The 19,397-nt window shown below is 45.2% G+C and overlaps 2 protein-coding genes across 3 annotated transcripts; one reads left to right on the forward strand and one right to left on the reverse strand.

Moving 5' to 3' along the window:
• Positions 1-1,008: 1,008 nt before the first annotated feature.
• DMAC2L (distal membrane arm assembly component 2 like) lies at positions 1,009-4,374 on the reverse strand. Its single transcript, XM_072337347.1, has 4 exons — positions 4,240-4,374; positions 3,391-3,599; positions 2,450-2,621; positions 1,009-1,308 (listed from the first exon to the last, which is right to left on the reverse strand). The coding sequence occupies exons 1-4, from the start codon at positions 4,341-4,343 to the stop codon at positions 1,194-1,196; spliced, it is 600 nt and encodes a 199-aa protein (XP_072193448.1). The 5' UTR covers positions 4,344-4,374; the 3' UTR covers positions 1,009-1,193.
• A 47-nt stretch (positions 4,375-4,421) lies between these two features.
• L2HGDH (L-2-hydroxyglutarate dehydrogenase) lies at positions 4,422-18,983 on the forward strand. Of its 2 annotated transcripts, none has more exons than XM_072337345.1 (10): positions 4,422-4,549; positions 4,658-4,773; positions 5,591-5,742; positions 8,131-8,262; positions 9,877-10,039; positions 10,843-10,877; positions 11,671-11,838; positions 13,016-13,173; positions 14,582-14,713; positions 16,933-18,983. In XM_072337345.1, the coding sequence occupies exons 1-10, from the start codon at positions 4,473-4,475 to the stop codon at positions 17,126-17,128; spliced, it is 1,329 nt and encodes a 442-aa protein (XP_072193446.1). In that variant the 5' UTR covers positions 4,422-4,472; the 3' UTR covers positions 17,129-18,983. The 2 variants fall into 2 exon arrangements, with proteins under 2 accessions (XP_072193446.1, XP_072193445.1); XM_072337344.1 differs by having other exon boundaries at positions 5,591-5,680; positions 8,153-8,262.
• The last annotated feature ends 414 nt before the right edge of the window (positions 18,984-19,397 follow it).

Raw genomic sequence — 19,397 nt, forward strand, 5'->3', positions numbered from 1 at the left:
CAGAAGCTCCATCCTTACTGAGCATAACTGACTGACCTTGTATTCCATATTGTATTTTAATCTTGGATCTCCTCGGGTGGTTCTGGTTATGCTCAAAATGTTTTGGCATTGCTGTATGGCCGAGCTGTCTAATTCTGTGTATTGCTAAGCACCCAACAGCCATGTGCAGCTGTGAACTAACAGCCTAGCAGTCAGCTCTTGGACATGGCCCTTGGCAGCACAGGCTGGAGGGAGCTTTCCTTGGCACCACTCCTGCCTGCTCTGTGCTAGGAGCTATCAGCCCTGAGATGCAACTAGTACAAAAACGTGATCCTTCCAGTGCTTGGTATCATTTACTTCTGAGGATAAGGTGGCAGTTGGGGATAATAAAGGAGGCTCTCAGCTCTGGTGTGGTAGCCATGCATGAGGCACTACTATGAAAACGGCTTTCTCGGATTCATCACCTCCCATCTTTGCACTACCACCAAAGCTCAGGACCTGACTACAAAGGATGTATCTTTCCTGAGGGTGTATGACTCTTTCTTAGTGATACGGTTGCAAGTAAAGAGATACAAAGATTTAGTCCATGCTGGTGTATGGCAAAAACGTACAAGGGCTCACTGAAGAGAGCCTACTGCTCCACAAATCCAGATAGTCGGCTCATCAGCTCAGGTGTTATAAGGATGGATTGCTTGTCTGTAGCTCAGTCCAATGGAAACAAAGAAAGACTCTGCCAGTCAAAGTGTGAGCAACAAAAAAGGCCCAGAAGCTACTGTCACTCATTGACTGGGTGACACCTTCAAACAAAGTAAATAGATGTCATTCCAACTCTAAGGATTCTCTGGCTCTGTGATTCACGTGGCATCAATGCTGTATAATAAATATGCACAGCACTGCTGCATCACAGTACTGACATTCTTCTCACTGACATTCTACACGAGAACTTTTGTGCAATGCAATATTTTATACCTTCTGATTGATGTATTAAGGGCTTCCTATAAAGCTCTTTAGTACACATAGAATCCTGTTGATTCACCATATAGTTTAAGCTCAGTGAAATTTAATTGTGTCATTTGTTAAAAGACAGCATATGGCTTTTAAGGCTGGATTGAGAAATCTGTGTTTATTTCCATACCTGTAAATAGAGCAGCATCCACAACTTAATTTATGCAACATGTGATAAACAGCATGAAATCAAATACCCCTCGTTGCATTCACTCTAGATCCAGCTCCAGCTCTAGGTTTGGCAGTGCCTGCTGAAGGACACGAGCAGTAGTTTCTTTCTGTCTTATTCCAGGAAGGTCACTCAGATACAAATATTCAAGGTTCCTATAAATACATAAAAAGAAAAGTCAGCAACTACTATTCAGATATCAGGCAAAGTATGATTCTGCTGTAGCTATGATGAGTATTTTAAAGGTCAATGAACCTCACAGAAGACTTTTTCTAAATGGAGTGCTTGAAGTTTTTAGTTGATAAAGAATTCTACGCAATTTAAAAAGAGGTCTTAGCACCTCAACATCATCAAGCTTCCATTAAATTTAATCAGTATTTATTTCAATAAAAGTTGTTTTTTTTTTGTGTTTTTTTTTTTTTCTGTAGGACGAAATCCAATTCTTCACATCACCCACTTGTAGATAGATGTAACTCTGTGTAACACTGCATAGTCCTAAGCCACTTTTAAGCCCTCAATAAAGCACACAGATGTGCTTCAGAGCTATAGGAGTGCCATATCCAATCCATACCTCTTCCCATGGCTGAACTTTGCAAGAGACAACTCTCGAGACCTCTAAGGCTACAGTGAGCACAACATAACCAAGTGACAGGGAACAGTGTTAAGATGCAGAAAGGTGATAACAAAAGACACCAGGAAAAGCAACTGCAGCACAGAGGGGTGTCAGGAGTAGAAGCCACGGTCGTCAATAGTTAGATATTCTCAAGCAAAACCATCCAGATGTGCTCACATGAAAGGAAGCTGATCTGTTCAGTCCTACTGCTCTTGCACAGGCTGTGTGTTGGCAGAGGGCACGGCGGGCTCTGATTTGTGCAGTAACCAACACTGCGTTAAGTAACTTCAGGTGGAAAGGGGGAATGTGCTGCACTCAGCTCCAAGGGTAGAAACAAAACCTTGAGATTCACACACTGTCACAGACGATTCTGGCTTTCTCAGCAGCAAGCTTCAGTGCTACATTAAGTACCTGATACCAACCTTAAGAGGCTGATTAGTACATGCAAATTAATTCACATGTCATTTCAAAGCTACCCATGTCACTCCTTTCAACCATACTTGAAGAAGTATTTCTTGCAATGACAGTGCCACCCCTCCCTGGTTTTAGTCAGTTCCTCACACTCAGCCATCCCCCCGCCCCACACATCTGAGCAGCCCACAGAACGGTCAGACTTCAGCATTCCCAAGCAACCTAACCCCAGCACTGTGGGCTGGTACAGAAGAGCTCAGCAGCTCACATACGTCAGCTTGTGAAGTGCAACGATGCCTTTATCCGTGACATTCCCACAGGAAATGATCTTCAGCTGCAGGAGACTCTTCTGTAGGTTCTTAGTCTCGCTGAGCCTCTGCAGACATTCATCCTGTATGTAAATACACTTCTGCAGCTTGATTTCAGTAACGTGCTCAAGACCATCTGAAAAGACAAAAAGGAACATCGGCTCTAGAGTAGCAGCAACAACCAGTACTGGCTGTTAAATTCCCCCTTGCAAATGCAGGAACACAGCAACATGCTCCTACATGCAAGAGGGACATCATGCACAACGAATCTCCAAAGCCCCCCTTTGTGGGACTGCCAATTACGAACAAGCTCCTGTTGGGATCCTTTTGGTAATATTCTTAAAGCACTGGCACAGGCAAGTAACAAACAAAACTCCACAAGATTGAGTGATGAAGAATGATTCTGAATTAGGGATGAAGTAATGTGCTAATCCCCACTCTGTTGGTATTTTTGTTATCTAGATGAAACCTGAAACACTTCTGAATCTGTTCATACTTCTATAAGAGACTGGACTCACGCTATTTTTTTTTACTGACTTTGAAGATATCACGAATTCTCAGAGGACAAGCAGTATTATGGCTTCACAGCCACCCAAACCATCAGTTGGTGGTGAAAGGCACTGTTTTAAATATTATTTTTCTTTTAAACCAACCTCTTAACTAGGAATTCAATTGAACAGCCAATCTTTGCTGCACTTCCTTAGCGCTACTGCAGCTCCAAGTAAAGGCTGAGGACTTTTCTTGCTGCTTCCCAGCACACCCAGCGAAATCTTAGAGCTGCTTAGTCTTTGTAGGAGCATGTTAAGGAAACCAACCCACCAACCAACAAGATTTCTCTATATCTTACTACAGAATGAGGAAAACAGCCAGTTATTAACATTTTTATGCATATTATTTGACCTTACCCAAGTAGTCAAATCCTCTGTACATGATGCATGACTCAGTGGCATTAATTGCTTCGATCTTGTATTTCCCTAAGGGCCCAGTGGGGAGGCCGCTGTAGTCCTGCTGCCATTTCTCATAGCCTTGATAGCGCACCAGTGCTCCACACCGCAGCAGCCACTCTGAAGCTGCCCTGTCGGGCCCAACAGCCTGTATGCGCTCGTAGTCCACTCTGCAAAGCCAGGAAGAACGTTTATGTGTCTTATAAGGGGTCAGATTTGTTATCACAGAATTGTGGGGGTTGGAAGGGACCTCCAGAGATCATTGAGTGCAATACCCCTGTAAAGCAGCTCGCTACAGCAGGCTGGTTCCTTATCAGTCTGGAATTATAGTTTGTTGTGTGTTGTTTGTTCTTTTAATATCACCTTTGTTAATGAAAGAATACAAATGCAGCTTGACTAGGCATGCATTAACCCTTCTCATGCCTGTGACATGCAAGCCATTCTTGAAGGCTTTTCTTTCCCTCAGCAATTACAGCACACTTCAGCCAGTGCTTACAACCCTTATTATTTTGCCCAGAGAGGCTGTGGATGCCCCGTCCATCCCTGCAGGTGTTCAAGGCCAGGTTGGATGGGGCCCTGGGCAGCCTGGGCTGGTATTCAGTGTGGAGGTTGGTGGCCCTGCCTGTGGTGGGGGTTGGAGCTCCGCGATCCTTGAGGTCCCTTCCAACCCGGGCCATTCTGTGATCCTAGGAACCCTTAGATCCAGTCTGACACGGGCCGTTTCTTAGGCCGGTGAGGAATGAAGCCAGAAGCAAAGAGCTGGAGGAGGACTTGGCCCGCCCGCCGCCGGCCCACCGGGCTGCCCCTTACTTGTTGAACACGGCGTTCAGCCAGCCCCAGAACTGCCTGCAGCCGCCCGGGCACAGCCGCCCGCTCAGGCTACGCGCCGACTGCGCGACTTTCCCCACCAGCATCTCGGCAATCCAAGGGGAAAGAAAGCGGAAAGGAAACGTCACCCGCAGCGCCCGCCCCACCAGCCCAGCTCCCGTCCCCCGGCGCGGCGCTCCGTCCCCTCCCCGCCGGTGCCCGTGGCCGCCCACAAGATGGCGGCGCTGCTCGCTCGGCGCTGTGGCGGCGCGGCGGCTGTGGCGCTGTGGAGGGCTCAGCGCCGGCAGCGCAGGTGAGGCCGCGGCCAGCGCGCTGTCTCAGGGCCGGGAGGGGATCTCGGGGGCAACCCCGGCCCGCCTCGCGTTGACTGCGCTCACACCGGCGCCCCTTGTTTTTGTAGCACGTTCGACGTGGCGGTGGTCGGTGCGGGAATCGTGGGGCTGGCCGCCGCCCGGCAGCTCGTTCTGAGGCACCCCACGCTCGCCTTCGCCGTGCTGGAGAAGGAGCAGCAGCTAGGTACGGCCATCGGGGCCTCTCCGAACACAGCGGCTGGAAAACAGAGCTCTTCTTAGCCGGGCATGTAGTGATAAGGCAAGGAGGAATGGCTTTAAGCTGAAAGAGGGAAGATTGAGGCTAGATATTAGGGGGGGGTGCTTTACCCTGGCACTGCCCGGAGCTGTGGTGCCCCATGCCTGGATGGGCCCTGGGCAGCTGAGCTGGGGGCATCCAGCCCACGGCAGGGGTTGGGACTGAATGGCCTTTAAGGTCCCTTCCAACTCTATGACTTTGTGCCTTAAGAGAGAAAACGTGCCCAATTCCTTCATTTAAAATGGTATTGATGTGTTTCACCTCAGTTTGACCCGGTTGCAAAGTAACCAAGTAAACTGAAGAAGTTAAATAGCAAGCTGATTAAGATCACAAGAACTTGAAAAGCCTGGATGAGACGTGCCTGAAACACTGACTTTATGTTGAGTGGGGCCTTTAAGTATGCATGAAAATATGAATTAATTAAAATTAGCATAGGAAGCTTGGATTAGCTGGCTGGCAGTTGTAGCCCTTGGAGGATAAACTTGCCATGCCCCCCTCCCCCCCATGTTGATTCAGCACATTTCAAGCTGTCATGGTTTGCTATTAACTAGGTGTTGCTATGGCTGTATGTTTTTTAACCTTTTGAAACCCAGGTGTGTGCTGCTCAGTTACATTATATCAGCATGTCTTGCAGTGACTCTGCTTTAGGGCAGGACCTCAAGTAACACACTTTTATGACAGCTGAAATAATCAATCATGAGATTCTAGTAGTGTATTTTAACAGTGTGTTTTTCTTTCTCTTTAGCTCATCACCAGAGTGGACATAACAGTGGTGTAATTCACAGTGGCATTTACTACACTCCTGGATCCCTGAAAGCCAAGCTGTGTGTACAAGGTGCAGCTCTCTGCTATGAGTACTGTGACCGGAAGGGAATACCATATAAACAGTGTGGGAAGGTATAGGAACTACTTTGCAAACCATAACCGTATAATATATATTACAGTGTGTAGTATATGCCTGGCTGTGGTAGTTTCTCCCAAAAGATGCTTTTTTACAGCCTACCGGACAAAGGTGTCTTTGTATTTTCTTATTTTCAGCTACCCAAGTGAGTCCTTTCACTGACCCTAAGCAATTATTCTCCTTATCTGGGAGCTGAGTTGAATCAGCCCAAGTAACAGTGGAAGCAAAGTGCCATGGCGGGCACCCATTCAGAAACACTAATTCCAAGGAAGGCTCTCAGTATGCATCTTGGCATAACATGCTCTGAGAAGACTCACTGACTTGAATACAGCTTCAGATGTGACCCAGCAATGTGCATGTATGTCATATTACATTCCCATATTACGTCTGGGGACAGAAGTGTGGCTGTATTGGTTCAGATCAGGTTGTATGCAACCTGTGTTTGGAAGTGTCTACAACCAAAGACCAAGGAAGGAATGAGAACATATGCTTTCAGCTCAGGTTCAGAGTTGTACTCTGAGCCTTATCTGTTTTGGCTGTGATAATTCAGTGGATTTCTTGTCCAAGCATTTTGCAATTAAAATCAGTTTCAGAGATCAGCAACTCATTGTGTGAGGCCATGCCCAGATACCTCTTTTGGTTTTGAAACCAGTTTCTGCTAGCCTTACCTGATGTCTGTTGGCCCTTTAATTGGAAGACATGGTGAACAAAAAGTCTGTGCTGACACTTTCCCAGTCATGCATCATTTCATATTTCCTGCTCTTGCAGCTGGTGACTCTTAGCCTGCTTAGTCACTCCTGCTACAGAAAGTTTCGTGACTTTTGTTACTCCCATCTTTTTTTCTGTGAAGCATTTGTAGTTTAATGCATCTTTGATACAAGATGAGCTCCTGCATTCAGGGTGTGGTTGGACTCCGGATTTTTGCAGTGAAATAGTTCAGTTCTCCACCACTGCTTTGTACCCCTTTCCTAATAGTTCCCAATTCACAATTTGGGGCATTTTTACTGTCACAAGACACGGAGCTGGTGTTTTCATAGGACTGGCTGTGATAACTTCAAGATCTTGGTCCTGAGTGATAACTTGGAACCCAAAGCCCATCGTTTTGTATCACAGGCCAAAACGTTTTGTTCTGTGAACATAATTTACACTCCACCTGCGCTGAATTTCATCAGCCATTTTGTTCACCTCTTGCTCACCTCAGAAGGTCCCTCCACAGTTCTTCAGGATCACTGTGAGGTATCTAAACCACCTTGAGCTGCTTTAAGCCATCACCTGACTTATCTCACTTACCTGGTTTCCCCTTTCCAGGTCACTTGGAAATGCCTTGGGCAAAAAAAGCCTTTCTCTTGAAGGTGCAAGACCTCGTTTGATGTGATGGCCGCCAGCCCAGTGGCTTTTCCTCAGCACCAGCTGCGAGCTGGGTGCGGATCTCTTCTAGCTCCGGGACACAGTGCAGAGATACCTGCCGTGTGACTGCGGGTGGATCTGTTTGTCTGAACGGAGTGCTGTGCTGCCTAAGCTGTGACACTGGTCACAAGGTGGCAGTGTGGCTTTGTGCAGCCCTACACCCGGAGTTAGAAGCCAGCTAGCTCATAGCTCAGAACGCTGGGAGGTTGTGGTGCTTGGGAAGGGCTAGCACTGACCCACCAGTGTTCTTAGTCCTTTGCTGACGCTGGGTGTGTGTCTTTGTGCATCACCTTCTTCAGCAATATGTTTTCCAGGGAAGACAATGAATCTTTACAGCTGATTTTAAATAAAGCAACCCCAGGCTTGGATAACTTTATTGTCCTGTAGTGCAAAGGTACCAGTGTTCCCAGAGCTGAACTGGGGATGGAAGTAGCATTGTCTGTGCAAGCTTGCTTCTGGAGACCTTGGTGCAGACAGTTCACAGCCTGGATAAATCTCTTGCAGTACTTGTGATCCAACTGCATGCTCAAGTGAAAAGAGGCTGGTGCACTTCAGTTCAGATGTGGTGTCAGAGCCCATCCTTCACTCTGCTATCAAGACAAGTTTTGAGACAAGTTTTTTGACAAGTTAAGCTCAGTGTTTTCTCCTCGGAGGCATCCCAGTGGCTCTTTAAAATCATAATCTCTTCTTTCAGATTTGTAGTCCCATAATGCTTTTAGCAAATATTTTCCATGAATAGTCATTGAAACTATACATTAACATTTGGTTTTCGCTTTCTCTACTGTATTGTGCTTTCTCAGTGGTGGGTGGTATTTACCAATTTGTGCCAGTAGTGGTACAAACTGTAGTTTTTCCCCTTTGCATTATAATTCATTGTTCAATCTCACTATTGCTTGCTCTTAACTTGGGCTTGATGCCAGGCCTGGATGGGCTGTGTGTATTTTGCTCACTGGTGTGCTTTGTTATCTTTTCTGAAGCTAATTGTAGCTGTTGAACAAGATGAAATTCCAAGACTCAAAGCTCTGTATGAAAGAGGGCTTCAGAACAATGTCCGAGGTCTGAAATTGATTGGAACAAAAGAAATACAAGCAAAAGAACCCTTCTGCAGGGTAAGGGATTTTCATATATTTAACTGTCATGCAAGATCTCAGCTTTTCAGGTGATGATATTTTTGAGTTGAAGGTAAGTATGTTTCTGCCTTGAGGGAATCTCCATGAGTGACAAGCTCCAAAGACCCTGAAAGCCTACGAGAAATATAATTGCCAACGCAAAAGTACAGATCCATTCATTTCTGGGACTTCTTAGCTCAGGCCAGTTCTTCATGTGTATTATTCACTACTCTGAACTCAGACCTGGTCTGTCACACTGTCACATCATAAGTTGATCCCACAGAATCTTTTGTGTTGATGGATATTTTGGCCCAGGTTTTCTTCTTCTCATTGTTGATCAGCTCTCTGTGTGCTGCACTAATTGCTAATGAAATGCTGGCTGTGTCGTGAGGGCCAGCATTCACAAATTGGGGAGTGGGTAATTAATATTGCTTGCAACCTATCAGAGAAATCAGAATTGTTTCAGTCAAAGTGACTCTGTAGGGACTCAATAGACCCTCTGTAGGACTGAATCCATAGGCGAATAGTCAGGGCCTACAAGTTGTTTGAACGTCAGCCTTTGCTGAGCTTTACATATAGGTGTCTTCTCTAGTGTATGTATGTGCTCAGGGGGGAAAAGAAAAGAAAAAAAAACCACCACCATTTCTCCCTAGTTTAAGTTTGTTTCCCCTTCTGCTTGCAGGAGCCTGCTTGTGTGTTTTTGTGGTTGATTGGCAGATTTTCCTTTGTCCAGCTCAGAACTGCTACATTTGAGTTTATACTGAGACAGTTCTGTTCTTTCCCACTAAAATTACGTAGCTTACAGCAAATTTGATAGTGCAGCAAGGAATTTTTCCTCTCATCTGCAAATACAGATTGGTATCAAGCCAGTTTTGATGGAGTACACATGGGGTGGCACTTCTCAGCTTGTTTATTTTGACAGCAGTAGAAATGTGAGTAGTTTGTGGAGTACAAAGTTGTTATTATTTGGTTTGTTGTTGATGGAAGGGAATGTGGATGTAAACTCCCCCTACAGTTTCACCTGGTGGCTTGCTCTTGCTGTAGTTGTGTGACTCACTGCTTACAAGTGGTTGTGGGTACATACAAAACATTGGTGGAGGGGAATCTTTTTTATCTTTTTCATTTTGTATCCACTCTTTCTTTCTAACGCTTTCTTTGCTTTGCCTTCAAGACCCAGCTGAGCATTTACTTCCGCAGATGACTGGGTTCACCCTTCCCACACTTGCTTTGGTTCCCTGAGCTGAATCCCTTCCTCCTAAAGAAAGGGGGCTCGAATGGTCTTGCAATACATTGCACTGAAGTCAGGATTATGTAACTTGTTTTATCATTAAGCATTCTGTCATGAATAGCTGTTCATGCTGAGGTTTCACAATCAGTTAACCCACTGTGAGTAGTTTTCACCTAATTAGTTGTCAGTAAACACAAATGCTGCTACTGGAGCCAGCACTTGGAGAGGTGAAGGTCAAACAGCCAGAGATGGGGAGACAGCAGTACTCCCTTCTCAGTGTGCAGAGGAAAAATATCAAATATATCTGTATCAAAGACCAAAGTGTGCATACAGCTTTCATTGGTGTTTTTTTGTTTTGTTTTGTTTTGTTTTGAATACCATTTCAGGGTTTGATGGCCCTTGATTCTCCATATACTGGCATTGTGGATTACAGACAAGTGGCTCAGTCCTATGCTGAAGATTTCCAGGAAGCAGGTGGGACAATCTTGACTGATTTTGAAGTTACAGACATGGAGATGGCTAAGGAAAGTGCTTCAGGAAGTGAGGATGGTAAGGCAGGTTTTGCCTTCTTTTTACTACAGTCCTGAAAAAGATGTTGTTCAAAACATGTTTGTGACAATTGAAATGGTGTTTTCTAGCCTTTCTGTCTGACAGTGATGTGTTCAGACAAAAGGCATAACGATGTTAGTGAGACTATTCAGCAAGCTCCCTGTTTTTCCCAGGCAGGTCAGTTCAACCCTTCAGTTGAAATACTTAATGCATGAAAAGGACAGTAAGATAAATGGGAAATAGGTTGTTCTCTCCTGTTAAAATCTGATCTAGTTGAATGTTGCATTTGTGTGCTTGTGATAGTGCTCTTTCTTTATCCTAGAGGATGGGTTGGATGTGGAATGATACACAGAGTGCAGATTATGGAAGGATAGAAAAACAACAATTTATATATGTAATTATGTCCAACCATGTGTCCTAGAGTAGCTTTTCAGTAGTCTACCAGGGGAAGACCCTGGTAATTACAGACCAGTCAGCCTTGCTTCAGTGCCTGTTAAGATTATGAAGATTATTCTGGGAGTTATTAAAAACAAGAGGGCAAGGTTCTATGGCATGGCACAGCTCCCAGGGCAGTGGGCACAGCCCCAAGTGCTGGAGCTCAGGGAGTGTTGGGACATCTCTTGGGCGGAGGGTTTGAGTGATGCTGTGTGGAGCCAGGTGTTGGATTCAGTGACCCTTGTGGGTCCCTTCCAACTTGGGATGCTCTGTGATGATTCTGAGAAACTTTCATTGTGACAAGTTTTCTGTGTCCATTTTCGGTTGTGTATCCTACTAACTGTTTCTTCTGTCTAATTCTATTACAGGACTGCAGTACCCAGTCATTGTTAGGAGCTCTAAGGTAAGAAAGAGCTTAACTCAAAATTTAATGTCTTCATAGGAAGCTATTTCTCCTTTCCTTAAGAATGTCTGTTGAGTTCTGGTGCATTAATCAACCTCTAAAAAGTTAAGAAACTGCTGTTCTGCATCATGTGCACTGTTGTCTAGGACTGCTGTTACAAAACAACTGCAGTCAGCTGATAGCAAAGCATATGAATACGTCCAGACTTTACTCTGTGCTGGGAATAGTAATGAAAGTATAACTTTCTGCTGCCTGATGGTATGTGCTCCTTATCTTCCTTATTTGCACACTCCTTCATTTGTTGTTTCCATGGAGTCCCTTTATTACTTACTCATTTGGAGATAAATGTATTCTTGTGTTTGTTCTCAATCTTCAGCATGAAGATAAGGAGGCATTTGCAATCGTTTTATTATCAGAAGACCACAAGGTCATTCAGTAGAACAGGTAGATACGCTGAGGTCATTCCTGTGGGTTAGTTCATGCTGCACAGGAAATGTGCTTGTAAGCTTTTGGTCTTCAGGAGAGAATACCTGGACTTTTCCTTGGAGAGAGAAGGGATAAAATAAGGCAAACAACACATGCACGAAGAACACATCCCCTACCCCACTGCAAATAGTGTCTGAAGTTAGTGCTGCTGCTTTTTTATCTGGTTTTATCAGGTTGGGTTCCTTTCTGATTGTGACTAGATTTTCCAAGGCTTCGGGGCGATGGGTCTTCTCCTGGTAGATATGTTGTGTTTTTATTGTGGTTGGCGTTGGTTTTACCTTTCTTTTTTTAACCCCCACCCCCCCAGGGTGAGGAAATCTACTGTCGGCACATAGTGACCTGTGCAGGGCTTTACTCAGACCGCCTGTCTGAAATCAGCGGTTGCAGCCCTGAACCTCGTATTGTACCCTTCCGTGGAGATTATTTGGTGCTAAAACCAGAGAAGTGCTATATGGTTAAAGGAAACATTTATCCGGTATGTACTCTCTTGTATGTGTTTCATGGTGTGTTGTAGAAACTGCTACAGCTACAGACATGGGGGCAGTGTAACGCTGTTGTTTCTGTTGGGCTGAAATGATGCACAACATGAAAGTAGAATCATTTGCTTTCTGACAGGACGACTTGTTTTTGGTAATTCTTAAGGAATGGGTAGAAAAAAATAGACACAGCAGGAAAAGGACAAGCTTTACAATCTATTGTAGGTGCTTGTCTGGCCTCTTGTCATCAGGAAGCGATGCGGGATCCTGCTGTGGGATGGGACAGAGAAACTGCCTGGGGTGGGAGGGTACCTTCCGGCTTTGTGCCATAGCTGTGTGGTAGCTTGTACCCTTCTGTTACTGCTAAACATGATGATAAGACTAGAAAACAGACTGTAAGCTGCTCACCTCTGTGGGCACGTTTTTAAACAGCTAAAGGTGCAGAAGCACCGGCGCAGGAATAGGTGTGCTCATTTTATACTCTTTGTATGTAGTCAGCTTATTTCTGTTACAGCTTTTGTACACAACTGCACCGTGTTCCTTTTACAAACAAAACCAGAATCTGCAGGTATTTATTATTACTATTGATCAGGCTTGCAAACTGTGTGTTGTTTTGAGTTGTACAGCAATGGTGAGATTTTCCTCATTTTATTTTATTGCAGTGATTTGACTTACATTACTATTTATTTGTATTGCTATCAATGAATAGCATTTGTGTGTTGTTAGTCCTGTTGTGGGTTGATTTATACCTTGAGAAAACACATGTACTTTTCCTGCTGATCATTTTGCTTCCTCTAAGATGCAGTCTCACTTAGCCCTTCTCTCAGGCATTTTCAATTAGCTGCCTACTACAACTGTACAATTAACAAGCAGAAAAACAATAGCTCAGGAGCCACTAGTATGTCTCAGATTTTATTGTGGTGATTGGAAATAAAATGGCAAATTGAATTCATTTTCACATTTTATTTGAAATGAATTATTCCCATTTATTGGGAAGACAACAGCTTTTACTGTGTTTTGGTTGGTTCTAATAACTCTCTTATGTAATGAGTTCTACTATCTTCCTCATAGATGCTTCCCATGTTTCTTGGGGCAGCATGTTGGCCTGGCTGGCTGTGTAGCTATTTCACTGATCTGGGCTGGAACAGCTGCACTAAGTGTTGTATCCTCCTTTAGGTTCCCAATCCTCGCTTCCCTTTCCTGGGGTTTCATTTCACACCAAGAATGGATGGCAGTGTTTGGCTCGGTCCAAATGCAGTGCTGGCCTTTAAGAGAGAGGGCTACAAGCTGTTTGACTTCAGTACTACGGACTTTCTAGATGCTGTAATGTACAGGTAATATCTTGTCTTTTAGTCTGCTGAGTACACTTAATTAAATGTCAGCTTGTCATTCCGTGGAAGCTCACTCTTGTCAAAAACGCTGCCAAGATTTTGGTGTTTTTAAAGGCAGTTGTGCTGATATGAGTGGACTTCTCAAAGAGATCGGACTTGGTGTAATCCATATTTGAAGTTTTTAAACTGCTGAGGCATGTCTCAGCAAGTGTGAGGATGTGGCCACTCATCAGAAGGTGCTGGGGAGCCCTTTTCCTACCAGTGGAGCTCCTTCAGGGCTGGTTTTGGTTCAGGGGAGTGCAGTATTTTAATCAGCTTAGACAGTGGCATTAAATCTGGAAGAGAGAATACACATTGGCCTGAATTGCAATGTTAAACTTTGGCAGATCATCAGTATGAACTGGAATACATCCAAGGGCAAGGAAGTGTGTTAAGAGCCACAAAGGCTCACTCATTCAGAAGGTGGTGCCGCACTGGAACAGGTTGCCCAAGGAGGCTGTGGATGCCCCATCCCTGCAGGCATTCAAGGCCAGGCTGGATGTGGCTCTGGGCAGCCTGGGCTGGTAGTTGGAAACCCTGCATACAGCAGAGGGTTGGAACTGGATGAGCACTGTGGGCCTTTGCAACCCAGGCCATTCTATGATAAGACAGACTGGGAAACAGAGCATGTCAGAAGAAGTAGGAATCATTGCTGAAAATGCAAGCATAAATGACCAGAATACCTTTAGAAGTTAAAAGAAATATTGCTTCACTGTGAGGGGTTGACAGACCTTTACTGAGAGCTTAATTTTAGGAATGAAACTGGGAAAGTGATGTGGAAATTCTGGATCGGATCCAGAGAGAGGCTGCAGAACAGGTCAGGGAACTGCAGAACAGCTTTCTGGCGAGGAGCTCCACTTTATGCAGTTTATTAAAGGGAAAAGCTGAAAGCTTTGGTTAATGTTAAGGAGAACAAAGCTAGCAAATAAGGACATAGTGAGATTCATCGACTGAAAGCTGAGGTTTCTAGGAGTATGACAGTTTTCAGAACAACTGTGGAACAAAGGCCCGAGGAATGAAGGCCCAAGCAGTAAGGCTGTCCTCTCTTGTGTATGTGTGTCTGCAGCCTTCTGTTGCTTGATTGGAACAGAGGAAAATCCTGGACATAGGAAGGACTGCAGCTCAGAGTTATGTCTCACAGACGGGATATAGATGCAGCACTACAGCTTTGTATTCAAGGTTTGTTGAAACAGGGAAGGACAAGAACGTATTTCCTTAATAGAAAAGTATCTGTCAGATGACTGATGTTGGGAAGGGGAAATTCCGCCATGCAATTGGCGTTTGCTTCCTTCTTTGACAGCTTTAGTTTGACGTGTCTGTGCTTATCGTGGAAGTTTTGTTCCTCCCGCAGTCATTTTTTTTTCCTCTGCAGTGGGTTATGGAGACTTGTACTGCGAAACTTATCGTATGGACTGAGTGAAATGTACAGAGCGTGTTTCCTTAGTGCCCAGGTGAAGGAACTTCAGAAGTTCATCCCAGAGGTCACCGTCAATGACGTACTCAGGTAAAGAAAACATTTCTTGTCAGTAACACCCACTGGCTTGTTAAATCTCTTTCTTTTATAACAGCAGCAAATGTAGCTCGCTGCTTCCTTCCACCAAAGTGCTCCGCCAAATCTTAAAAGTTTACCAGCGCTTTCTACAGGAAGGTGTCTGAGGAATATTTGTTTTACTTTGTTTAGTCTCTGTTGGCTGAAATTCACAGGAAAACCAAAAAGAAAACAATTCTTCATAATTTCAGTTAGCAAAGAAAGTAAATGCTAATGAAATTAATTAGTGAATGGCTAGTGGTGGGAAAGCTGGAGTGTTGTTACTGATGCTACTGAAGGGAGGGATGTAACATAACTCCTGCTATTTAGAAGGCTGCTAATTGACCCTGAACATATGGCTTAAAGCATAGCTGTTTAGTGAAACATGGAAGGCTGCAGTGCTGGAAAAGAACTGGAGCTGGCAGAGATTCTAAGAAGTGCTTGCTTCTCTGCTTTGTGCAAGGAGGAGGATGGTGATGTTGTTACGTGTGTACTTAAAAGTACTGTGTCTTCAGATGGGAGCAAATAGTGACTTGGTTTGAACATGTCAATAAAATTGTATTCAGCTTCATAATGTGAGGAGAGAGAAAAAGAAATTCAAAGGAGTGTAGAAATGAGAAGGAACTGAAGGGACTTGTCAGGAAATGTGAGGTGTTTAGAATACTTGGGGGTGGTTTTGCCTGTCTAAATATTTGCAGGGAGAAAATGCAGTATAGGAAAGAGCTCAAGCATGGTAAAAAGGAGTTTCTGAACTCAGGCAGTATAGCACTGGCATGGAATTCATGTTTGATGAGGTTTGCCATTTCAAAAGAAAGGATTCTCTTTTGAAAAGAGAGGGCTTGATTACGTGTTTGGGAGGGAGGGTAACTTCATCATGAGGAAGAATACAGAAAATCCTCTGCCTGGCTGCCTGCCCCCGTTCTGTCGTAACCACACTGAGACACCTCCTGCTCTGCCTCTCAGGGTGTTAAACTGCCCCGTGCTCCCCCAGCAGCACAGCAGCCTGCTCTCGTTGATTTCTCCCTTGGCATCTTGACAAAATTGGAACACAGCTGATTTTTGGACTTCAGAAAACTCAAAAATTCCTGAAGGCTGTGAATGATTTGAAATGGAGAAGGGGGAGTTTTCTAACACCCCAGAAGGAATAGCTTCCTTACAGGGAAAATTAGTAGCTACAAAACAGACTTTCTTAAATGTTGTAATGTTTGCACTATTACTTCGGAGACTTAAAGCTAGACAGAATGGAAAAATTGATCTCTGCAGCTTTGTTTGCATAGGACAAATCTGGGCCTTGTCAGAGAGGTGCAAAAGGAGAAAATTGCTGTTCAGGAGCGGAGAGTTAAAGTCCCATAATGCAGATTGTTGGTGAGCAGAGAACAGTTGGAATAAGTCTTCTGGGCATGTTCTGTTCCTGTGTTAGCTTTGACTGTGGCAGAAGGCGAATTGTTAGGGGAGGTGAGCCTCTGGTCTGACCCGGCAGGAATGTTCTTATTGGGTTTGTTACAGATAGCACAAATCACTGCCTTGGGGGTTATTTTCTAGTAAAAGAGAACTCTTGATTCTTGTTGCTTTAGCTCCAAATGGACAATGCATTTGTGGTTTTTCTAGTAACCAGCTGAGGTGGTAACACCCAGTGAGGTAGGTGTTAGAGAATGGCAGAAGTGGACAAGCGAGCCAGTTCCTGTTGAATGGAAGCAAATTTCCTAGACTGGCTCATAATCAGTCGTGTAACATCTTTGGTTTTGCCACCAGAGGGGCACAGAGACTCTGCTGAGATGAAAGCTTCTACAGAATTAGTCTGCAGTGAGCTATTATGTCAGATTTCTCCCCATGAAGTGCTCAGAGCCCGTCCAGCCTGACCTTGAATGTCTCCAAGGACGAACCTTGCAAATATCTACATGAAGAAATGGGTCAGAGCTGTATTTACAATCCGAGACAATGCGTCAGAGCTTGGATAAAAGTGTGTAATTTCAAAAACCTAACTTCACATAAGACTCCGTGATTAAGAATGAAGCAGAGCACTGTCTTACCTTTTGCTTTGTTTCTGGGGTTTGGGAATGTTGTAACTAATTCTGGGTCTTCTACATTTTCTAAGAGGGGTTACTAATAATATCTCTAGCCTTTATTGTATTTCGGTTCAGCTGACTGGATGGTTATAACACTTCCTGATGCTGTGCTCCTCCTTTATTTTGCAGGGGTCCATCTGGAGTGAGAGCACAAGCGTTGGACAGCGATGGAAACTTGGTAGATGACTTTGTATTTGATGGTGGTACCGGAGATATTGGAAGCAGAATTCTTCATGTCAGAAATGCCCCTTCTCCTGCTGCCACCTCCTCCCTTGCCATCGCAGAAATGATCGCTGATGAAGCAAGGCAAAGATTTGAATTGTGAATGCCAGGTGCAGGACTGCTTTACCCTTCTTGTATGTGTAGCAGCTTGTCTGAACTCTGCAGCCTTTAATGACGAAGATAAAACAGGCAACGTGTTGCCGGTACAAGATGTGCGGTCCAAAAACAGCACTTGAAATGTTTGCCAGCCCACAGCTTGTCAGCTTCCTGAGTAAAGGATGTTTGGTGCCAGGCATGACCTGGTATGGTGCTTCCATCTGCAAGGACCAAGCAAATGGACTGCTCACAGTGAGGGCTTGCCTGCAGGCTCAGCTGCAGCAGCCAGTGGAGGGGCTGGTGCTCCATGCAGGGTGAGGTCCTCCCACCAGGCCAGCAGTAGGTGGGGAAGGAAGAGTCTCCGTAGTTGGGTTGCCTGCTTCTGAAGAGCCCCAGGAGCCAGGTGGTTCTGTGCACATTCTGTCTCTTTAAATTGGCTTGGAGTCATCGGACCCCTAACTTATGTTAATGGAGATAGAAGGATAAACCCTGCTTAAGGGTTCTTCTGCAGATACAGAATTAAAGGCTTTATTGGAGACTGAAAACCATATTCAGAGCTATGTACTTAAACGTAGAGTGTTTCAGAGAGAAATAAGCCTGGCAAGAGATTACCAAACCCAGGTCAGTTTTGGCTGTGAATCTGAACTGCATCTTTATCATACCTATTTTAGTACAGAACTGCAATTTAAATGTATACAGAAACCGGCATTTTTCATTTGGCTTGTATCTGGGAAGCCATCATGAATCAGGAGCTACTTTGATGGTTTGAGTCGCTGGGGGTTTTTTTCTCGTTTATTTTTACCCTTTGAATACCGGTAGGACAAAAGAAGCTTATCTTTGTACAGCACGTTGAGCAATCCAGTGGAAGTAGCCTTTGTAAAAGCAAATGTGCAGGGAGGGAAGCTACAGAAACCTGTCTTAACTGAGTCATGTTGAGTACCGCTTCCCTTGGAGCCCGAGCAGCCGTGAGTCAGGAAGGCTTCCCATTTCCCTGCTGGCTGCAGGAGGGGAGCTCGCTCCTTCGAAGCTGTATCAAGAGGTGCACCCAGAAGAGAATCCACGTGGAGAACGTGCTGTAAAATACAGCGAGATGTGGAACAAGCTTTGGGTTTACTGAGCATCTCAGGGCGTTCTGCGTAATTGCTGCGAGAAGAAATACGTGGCCTCAGGGGCAGAGCGCTTGAGAATATTCTTAAAGCAGATGTTCACAGGATGTTGGGTAACTCAGATAATTGTGGGTAGTTTGCTACCAGGCAATTTGCCACGTGCTTTTTTTTTCCCCTTAATGTTGCTTTCTGCAGTTCTTTGCCGTGCACAGAGGAGGTCAGGCTGCTCTCACCTGTATTCCTGCCCACAGTGACACTTGATGAAGATGCGCACGTTCCAAGTGCTGTAACTTTGTGCGCTGGCGTCTCACAATGGAAGGACCGAAGCTCTGCTCCCCCCAACAAGCGTTGCCAATCAACAGTAAATACTACAAAACGATTGCAAAAGGGACTTCCTCCCACACCAGGTGTGGCCCTGACATGTATGAACAGAACAAGAACACTGCCGTGTGAAGCAGCCGTGTAGCACGGTGAGTCGTAGTGCACTTACCGTGTGCCCAGCTGTGCCTTGTACTCAGGGGATGGTGGCACTTACCTGGAGCCTCCAACACAGCAGAATGTCTGCACTTCTAAAGCTTGCTATAAACCTTCTGTAAAGGAGTGATTCTGTGAATGATGATAACGAGACTTTACACCTCGCTCGTGTGTTGCCCACAACATGTGAGAATGTATGAATATGTGTATTTGAGAGGGTCCAGCTCGCTGGGATGGCTCCATCAGCCTGTCCTGACTGTGAGTAAAGGGGTGTAGTTTTCCAAAGACGTGCTGCAGGGTCTTTCCTCTCTCCTGACTTGGAGCACAGTTCTGCTGGCAGCTGCTGACTCTCAGCTGGTGTCGATGGGATGCAGCTCTGCATCCCAGGAGTTACTTTATGTCTCCTTAGGGAATAGGATGCGGGGAGCTCATCCTCCCAAAGCACCTGTATCTCTTAGGACACTGCACAGCTTTTTGTCACGTTGGACAGAGCTGCTGCTAAGCCTCATCACAGACAGTCCCGACTTGGAAGCCTCTGAGTGTCTGCTCCGGGAAACGCGGCCCAGCGGCACGGCGCTCCCGCGGGCGGACAGCAGCGCGTTCGGATGCGGCGCGTCCCTTCGCAGGGCAGCCCTTAGAACGGGTAACAGAACGGGTTACGGGTAACAGAACGGGTTACGGGTAACAGAACGGGTA

The sequence above is a fragment of the Excalfactoria chinensis genome, chromosome 5 (genome assembly GCF_039878825.1).
Source record: "Excalfactoria chinensis isolate bCotChi1 chromosome 5, bCotChi1.hap2, whole genome shotgun sequence".
Classification (NCBI taxonomy): Eukaryota; Metazoa; Chordata; class Aves; order Galliformes; family Phasianidae; genus Excalfactoria; species Excalfactoria chinensis.

What these genes read in the sequence shown, in the direction of transcription:
- DMAC2L (XM_072337347.1), bottom strand. Translation starts at nt 4,343, where the DNA reads ATGCTGGTGGGGAAAGTCGCGCAGTCGGCGCGTAGCCTGAGCGGGCGG. An exon ending in CTGAACGCCGTGTTCAACAA is followed by an intron (nt 3,600 to 4,239) that starts GTAAGGGGCAGC and finishes CTGGCTTTGCAG; the next exon opens with AGTGGACTACGAGCGCATAC. An exon ending in GTTGCACTTCACAAGCTGAC is followed by an intron (nt 1,309 to 2,449) that starts GTATGTGAGCTG and finishes ATGTATTTATAG; the next exon opens with GAACCTTGAATATTTGTATC.
- L2HGDH (XM_072337345.1), top strand. Translation starts at nt 4,473, where the DNA reads ATGGCGGCGCTGCTCGCTCGGCGCTGTGGCGGCGCGGCGGCTGTGGCG. An exon ending in TCATTGTTAGGAGCTCTAAG is followed by an intron (nt 10,878 to 11,670) that starts GTAAGAAAGAGC and finishes CCACCCCCCCAG; the next exon opens with GGTGAGGAAATCTACTGTCG. An exon ending in ACCGTCAATGACGTACTCAG is followed by an intron (nt 14,714 to 16,932) that starts GTAAAGAAAACA and finishes TTTATTTTGCAG; the next exon opens with GGGTCCATCTGGAGTGAGAG.